The sequence below is a fragment of the Oncorhynchus tshawytscha genome, linkage group LG20 (genome assembly GCF_018296145.1).
Source record: "Oncorhynchus tshawytscha isolate Ot180627B linkage group LG20, Otsh_v2.0, whole genome shotgun sequence".
Lineage (NCBI taxonomy): Eukaryota > Metazoa > Chordata > Actinopteri > Salmoniformes > Salmonidae > Oncorhynchus > Oncorhynchus tshawytscha.
The window spans coordinates 34,846,068-34,853,822 of record NC_056448.1 but is presented as its reverse complement, the minus strand read 5'-3'; the positions used below and the strand labels follow the sequence as shown (position 1 = coordinate 34,853,822).

General features: G+C 43.6%; 1 protein-coding gene across 4 annotated transcripts in view; it reads right to left on the bottom strand.

Annotated features, from left to right (window-relative positions):
• Positions 1-272: 272 nt before the first annotated feature.
• LOC112220143 (zinc finger FYVE domain-containing protein 16) overlaps positions 273-7,755 on the bottom strand; it is a 34,055-nt gene continuing 26,572 nt past the window's right edge. For all 4 annotated transcript variants that reach the window (XM_024381810.2, XM_024381807.2, XM_024381809.2 and 1 more), the window contains exons 10-16: positions 6,265-6,347; positions 5,372-5,476; positions 3,004-3,154; positions 2,309-2,552; positions 2,091-2,196; positions 1,765-1,941; positions 273-1,542 (exon numbers count right to left, since the gene is read on the bottom strand). In XM_024381810.2, coding sequence (XP_024237578.1) covers positions 1,384-1,542; positions 1,765-1,941; positions 2,091-2,196; positions 2,309-2,552; positions 3,004-3,154; positions 5,372-5,476; positions 6,265-6,347 — 1,025 coding nt within the window. In that variant the 3' untranslated portion in view covers positions 273-1,383. The remainder of the gene's footprint in view (positions 1,543-1,764; positions 1,942-2,090; positions 2,197-2,308; positions 2,553-3,003; positions 3,155-5,371; positions 5,477-6,264; positions 6,348-7,755) is intronic.

Genomic DNA, 7,755 nt, shown 5'->3' with positions numbered 1-7,755 from the left:
TGGTTTTTTTTTATGTTACTTATTATGTCGACTCTAGAGGGTTTTAAGAGCGCCGCAACACTACAGGATGAGAAATGAAGATATGGTCAATCAACGTCAATCATATGCATCAATAGGAATTTATATAGATCAATGTTACATTAACACTCACCTTCATCAGTAAGATTGGACCATATCAATAACATCAGTCACTATAGGAGATATTGTTGAATAATGTGTCTGGCTGGTTCAAGGCTTTCTAGGGCAGCTAATAACTGAGGCCAGACAAAATGTGAAGGGAACTTTTAATACCTTTACAGTGTTCCTCATTAGGGGAAACTCTTGTCCATCGTTTTTTTCTGTGCTCCTCAGGCCTCATTTGCACGACACCTGCGAAAGTGACTCAGCTAGCTAACGTCCTATCAAAAATACGAACATCAATTCCATTTACGTAACTGTTCCAAAAAAAATAGTACTTTAAGCTTAAAAAAGCTTGATATAATTTCTATAGATTTGGACGAGACAGTGAGGGTTGTCCGAGAATTCCCCACATATAACACACAACTGGAGAGACCACTGGTCTGCTAAACAAGACTCTGCACTCTGCCGATGAAGAGAGAAGAAGTTCAAAACGCCATTCTAGAATTTACTCATTCGAAAATAGCGCTCACATCCTCAAATAACAATTTATCTAGAAACTTCTACAAAGCACATCAGTGTCTCATGTCATGCTGCTCTTCTCAAGCTTGGCATACAGCTGTCAATCAAGTAACTTCAATATAATTTGTCACTGTTTTACCATGTGGTCATTCTAAATATACAGTAAATAGATGAAAATAAGAGTAGAGAACAGAAAGCAGTTTGTTGACAGTGTCGGTTGGAAACATTCAACAAGGTGTTCCTTGGCTGGCTGACAGACAGATGCCAGTAAGAAGTCAAGGCAGAGCAGGAAGAGATGAGAAAAGTCAGTTTCAGGAGAGTTCATTCTTTTTGGGATTGTTGTTGTTATTTGTGCTAAGTGTTTGGCCTCGTGGATTAAAGCAGCATTCATAATGTTTCTCAGACTTAAAGCCATTTCACTGTTCCAGTTTCTCCACTGTCCATCCTGGAACAAAGGCCTACATCTCTATTCTCTAAGGCCTTCAGAGAGAGACTCTGTGGGAATGTCCTGCCATTGGCGGCGTGTGTCTTTAGTTCAGTTATTAGCCACGCCTGATTGGCTGTTTGTGTACTCAGGTTCTGTCAGTTTGTCCAAGGTCCTCTGAGCTCCAGCCTTTTACTTTGAGAAAATACATCCAGGCTGTGTGTGTGTGTGTGTGTGTGTGTGTGTGTGTGTGTGTGTGTGTGTAATGGCACGTACAGTGTTTAACAGTTTTTGTGTTTCCATGTGCGAGACTGTGTGTGTTAGACAGTGTGTGTGATGTAGAAGATAAACTCCATGTCCATGGCTGTCTGCGGCACTCTTGCTGAACCTCCGTGGATGACGGGGATCAGAGCGTTGTCTAGCTCGTTCATATAGCGCTGGGGTAGGAGCCTGCCTCCTGAACCGGCCTGGTACTCCACCTGACACACACACACACACACACACACACACACACACACACACACACACACACACACACTTCAGTTAAGATCCTTAATATCCTTACAGTTTTGTTTGGCTCCAGTGGGTCTCGTTTCTAGAATATTAAATCAACCAAATGTTTTTATAGCTCTGTTCACAGATACATTTGTCACAAAGTGATACCCTTTCATAGCATTACAGTGTGTTAGTACATTAGTTACCATGTCAGTGTGTGTAGAGACTCTGAGGGCGAGGGAGTTGATGCCGCTGGCTGAGAGGACAGAGAGGTGAGGGGTCAGAGCACTACAGCTGGCCACAGCCATCTCCCTGTGGAACACACTGCAGGACGGCAGCACCGCAGACAGGGACATGTCTGGACTCTTCAGCCAGTAGAACACCTGGAGGGAGAGACAGACAGAAGGATGGCGTTCGACAGGTACAGACAGACAGGTTTGAGTGACTGAATGTGTGTGTTTCAGAGAGATGTGACTCAGAAGGCGAACAGAACTCCATGTCTGTATGTATGACCTGTGTGTTTGTGTCCTACCTCAGTACACCTGATGGTGCGTCCGTCTGACTCAAATTCTGTGTCCTGCTGCATCCTCACACTGTGGACCCCCTCCAGAGGTTTCCTGTCTACACCACTGGTCACACTACAGGGACATACACACATAAATTCATTAATTGACCAATCATGCACCCGGGAGAAGATCCCCATTATGTGTATATGAGTCTTTATGTTTTGGTGTGTATCATATCCCTTACCCAGCGTTGACGGGGGAACTCCAGTCAATCCAGCGGACGGTGACATTGTCCCGGAGCTCCCCTCCGTCAGCCTTGCCACAGGGGATGTGGAAGTCAGTCTGCCCCCTCAGGGCGGCACGCAGGGCCTCCATGGTCTCTGGGGGGATCTGAACCATCAGGCCGTCCTCCACGATGCTCGACTTGGCGATGAAGCCTGACGAGGCCTTCAGGGCCCCGTTGAACACCACGAAGCTGGCCCCCGTCACTATAGAATAACACAATAATACACTGGTTAGAATAACAGAATATCATAGATAAAATCACAAGCAGATTTACCCATTTAGTTTGAATTCTGGTTTGGTACTGATAAAAGACAGACACAAATCAAGTATATTCTTTCATTTAATTACAAATAATATGTTTTAACAAACAGAATGACAAGCAAGGACTACTTAATGTTTCAACTAGTCAAGACCACAACTCCAAAAGAAACACCTGCTTCATATGTGGGACGTATTCATTATCCACCAAATAGAAAAAAAACACTGACAAACAGGGGTGGGCTACATGTCATTGTCCAATAAGAAACATTCTTTATCATTTTCTGTTGCAAAACATTTTAGATTTTGCTCTAATGAACACAACCCTGGTTTCTGAAGCAAAAGAAACAAACAGTTTATTCTGACCCCTAGTGGGCAATCTGGGTTGTTACTGACCTGTGCGTGTCTTGCCAGGCTGGCTGTTGGCCTGGGTCTGATAGGTGCCCTCGTTGTTCTGGAAACAGACCAGGTGGGAGTCAGCCTCTGAGCTGAACCCGGCACCCACACTGATCACATGCTCGTTAGACGCATTCACAACCTTCAGCATCTGGAAAACACGCACATATACACTACCGGTCAAAAGTTATAAAAACACTGTTATTCTACAATGTGTAGGTGAAGACATCAAAACTATGAAATAACAGAAATAGAACCATGTAGTAAACAAAAAAAGTTTTAAATAATTCCAAATATATTTTATATTTGAGATTCTTCAAATAGCCACCCTTTGCCTTGATATCAGCTTTGCAGACTCTTGGCATTCTGTCAACCAGCTTCACCTGGAATGCATTTCCACTAGTCTTGAAGAAGTTCCCACATATGCTGAGCACTTGTTGGCTGCTTTTCTTTAACTCTGCGGTCCGACTCATCCCAAACCATCTCAATTTGGTTGAGGTCGGGGGGATTGTGGAGGCCAGGTCATCTATTGCAGCACTCCATTTAAAACAAATATTTATTTTATTTTATCTTTATTTAACTAGGCAAGTCAGTTAAGTACAAATTCTTATTTTCAATGATGGCCTAGGAACAGTGGGTTAATAACTGCCTTGTTCAGGGGCAGAATGACAGATTTTTACTTTGTAAGCTCGGGGATTCAATCTTGCAACCTTTCGGTTACTAGTCCAACACTCAACCACTAGGCTACCTGCCGCCATCGCTCTCCTTCTTGGTAAAATAGCCCTTACACAACCTGGGTCAGTGTTGGGTCATTGCCCTGTTGAAAAACAAATGATAGTGGGACCAAGCTCAAACCAAATGGGATGGCGTATCACTGCAGAATTCTGTGGAAGACATACTGGTTAAGTGTGCCTTGAATTATAAATAAATCACAGACAGTGTCCCCAGCAAAGTACCCACACACCATAACAACTCCTCCTCCATGCTTTGCGGTGGGAAATACACGTGGAAAACATCTGTCCACCCACACCTCATCTCACAAAGACACGGCAGTTGGAACCAAAAATCTCCAATTTGGACTCAAGATCAAAGGATTGATTTCCACCGGTCTAATGTCCATTGCTTGTCTTTCTTGTCCCAAGTAAGTCAATTCTTCTTCTTGGTGTCCTTTAGTAGTGGTTTCTTTGCAGAAATTCGACCATGAAGGCCTGATTCACACAGTCGCCTCTGAACAGCTGATGTTGAGATGTGTCTGTTACATGAACTCTGTGAAGCATTTATTTGGGCATCAATTTCTGAGGCTGGTAACTCCAATGAACATATCCTCTGCACCAGAGGTAACAGGGTCTTCCATTCCTGTGGCGGTCCTCATAAGACCCAGTTTCATCATAGCCCTTGATGGTTTTTGCAACTGCACTTTAAGAAACTTTCAAAGTTCTTGACATTTTCCATTTTGACTGACCTTCATGTCTGTAATGATGGTGGACTGATGGTGGTGGTGGACTGTCATTTCTCTTTGCTTATTTGAGCTGTTCTTGCCATAATATGCACTTTGTCTTTTACCAGATAGGGCTGTCTTCTGTATTTATCATGTTCGATTGGTTTTTAAATAAACTTTCTCCAGCATCTAAAGGCACAACCCTTGTCATATTCACAACCCTTGTCATATTCACAACCCGTGTCATATTCACAACCCGTGTCATATTCACAACCCTTGTCATATTCACAACCCTTGTCATATTCACAACCCATGTCATATTCACAACCCATGTCATATTCACAACCCTTGTCATATTCACAACCCATGTCATATTCACAACCCATGTCATATTCACAACCCATGTCATATTCACAACCCTTGTCATATTCACAACCCATGCTATATTCACAACCCTTGTCATATTCACAACCCTTGTCATATTCACAACCCTTGTCATATTCACAACCCTTGTCATATTCACAACCCTTGTCATATTCACAACCCTTGTCATATTCACAACCCATGTCATATTCACAACCCATGTCATATTCACCCTTGTCATATTCACAACCCATGCTATATTCACAACCCTTGTCACATTCACAACCTATGCTATATTCACAACCCATGCTATATACACAACCCTTGTCACATTCACAACCCATGCTATATTCACAACCCATGCTATATTCACAACCCATGCTATATTCACAACCCTTGTCACATTCACAACCCATGCTAGTTGTTCTTTAGATCTTCCCTCTCAACATTTCTAAAAGAGATGTTCATCTCTGTCACATAGGCTATGGAACTGCTCGCATCATGTGCGCTGTTTAGAATGGCGTTTTCCTGGGAACCCTGAGACACACACACACACATTGGTCTTACCTCAGGGAAGCTGCTCTTGGGAATGTCGATGTAGCTGTGGCCCATCTCCATGTGGATCCTCAGACCCTCCACAGCAGGCAGACTGTACTGGTAGTTCCTCAGGTCCTGTGAATGATCAAAACACACACGTCACCGGTTTATTTTGGGGACATTAATAGTATGTGGCCTACACTACTCTTTAAAGTCATTATTGGACAGACATTACACACTGTGTGTGAGTGAGAGAGAGAGAGAGACGTTAGTTCGTTCATGTGTTCTGAAGGCAGCAAACGTAACTGCTGTACCACCTGAGACCACTAAAGGCTCCCCTCTCCTTCCGCCAGACAACAGCTGGCAGGGAACCAAACTACTGCAGTATGTTCTCCCATCGGAGACCTGATCTAGCACTGTGTGTCATTTCGGTCCTCTGTCTCTAATTTAATTTTATTTATTTATTTCACCTTTATTTAACCAGGTAGGTTAGTTGAGAACAAGTTCTCATTTACAACTGGAACCTGGCCAAGATAAAGCAAAGCAGTGTGACACAAACAACAACACAGAGTTACACATGGAATAAACAAACATACAGTCAATAATACAATAGAAAAATAGACCATAGTGGTGAAATAATTACAATATAGCAATATTGGCTGGCCTCCTGTGGGAAAACACACTGCACAGCATACGGCTCAGTGACCATCACAGACGATCAGTGAGACGAGTCTTAACTTTACAACTGGGCTAGAGACCTACATTTACTGCCTGGCTTCAGTGTGATGTGAATGGTTATTATCAATGTTTTACAGTGATCAAATTGCTAAAAGAAAAGGAAATACTCTAAAATACATGAGATTTACAATAAAAGACTCCAGCTATTCTTTATAACCATGTGTGTGTGTGTTTTCAGTACTTACAGCCAACAGGTTCATGATGGTGTGTCCTGTCTCTCTGAACACAGTTTCTCTGAAGCGGACGCTGACCAGAGTGCTGGGGTACACTGCAAAAAAAACCAAAGGTCATTAGAATCAGGCTCCACATTCATCTAAACACTTGTTATAATAATTTCATTATTATTTCACCATGTCATTACTGTAAGTTATGGGCACGTGTGTAAAGTGAAAGCAGTGGTGATCGCAGTAGCCTCCAGTCTACAGCAGATATCTAGGACTTGATCAAGTTCAAAAGTTTGAAACAGCTATCAAAACAGATTTGACTTTGAAAACCAGTCAAAGTGAATAGCCTTCTAAAACTAATTACCATGAACAATACATGACCAAATGTGGACACCTGTCCAACATCTCATTCCAAAACCATGGGCATTAATATGGAGTTGGTCCCCCTTTGCTGCTATAACAGCCTCCACTCTTCTGGGAAGGCTTTCTACTAGATGTTGGAACATTGCTGCGGGGACTTGCTTCCATTCAGCAACAAGAGCATTAGTGAGGTCGGGCACTGATGTTGGGCGATTAGGCCTGGCTCACAGTCGGTGTTCCAATTCATCCCAAATGTGTTTGATTGTGTTGAGGTCAGGGCTCTGTCAAGGACAGTCAAGTTCTTCCACACAGATCTCGACAAACCATTTCTGTATGGACCTCGCTTTGTGCACAGGGGCATTGTCATGCTGAAATAGGAAAGGGCCTTACCTAAACTGTTGTCACAATGTTGAAATCACAGAATTGTCTAGAACGTTATTCTAAGCAGTAGCGTTAAGATTTCCCTTCACTGGAACTAAGGGGCCTAGCCCAAACCATGAAAAACAGCCCCAGACCATTATTCCTCCTCCACCAAACTTTACAGTTGGCACTATGCGTTGGGGCAGGTAGCATTCTCCTGGCATCCACCAAACCCAGATTCGTCCTTCGGACTGCCAGATGGTGAAGCGTGATTCATCACTCCAGAGAATGAGTTTCCACTGCTCCAGAGTCCAATGGCGGCGAGCTTTACACCACTCCAGCCAATGTTTGGTGATTTTAGGCTTGTGTACGGCTGCTCGGCCACGGAAAACAAATTTCATGAAGCTCCCGACGAACAGTTCTTCGGCTGACGTTGCTTCTTGTGCTGACGTTGCTTCCAGAGGCCGTTTGGAACTCGGTAGTGAGTGTTGCAACCGATGACAGAGGATTTTTACATGCTACGCGCTTCAGCACTCGGCGGTCCCGTTCTGTGAGCTTGTGTGGCCTACCACTTTGCGGCTGAGCCGCTGTTGCTCCTAGACATTTCCACATCACCATAACAGCACTTACAGTTGACCGGGGCAGCTCTAGCAGGGCAGAAATTTGACCAACTGACTTGTTGGAAAGGTGGCATCCTATGACGGTGCCACGTTCAAATTCACTGAGCTCTTCGGTAAGGCCATTCTAATGTCAATGGAGATTGCATGGCTGTGTGCTCGATTTTATACACCT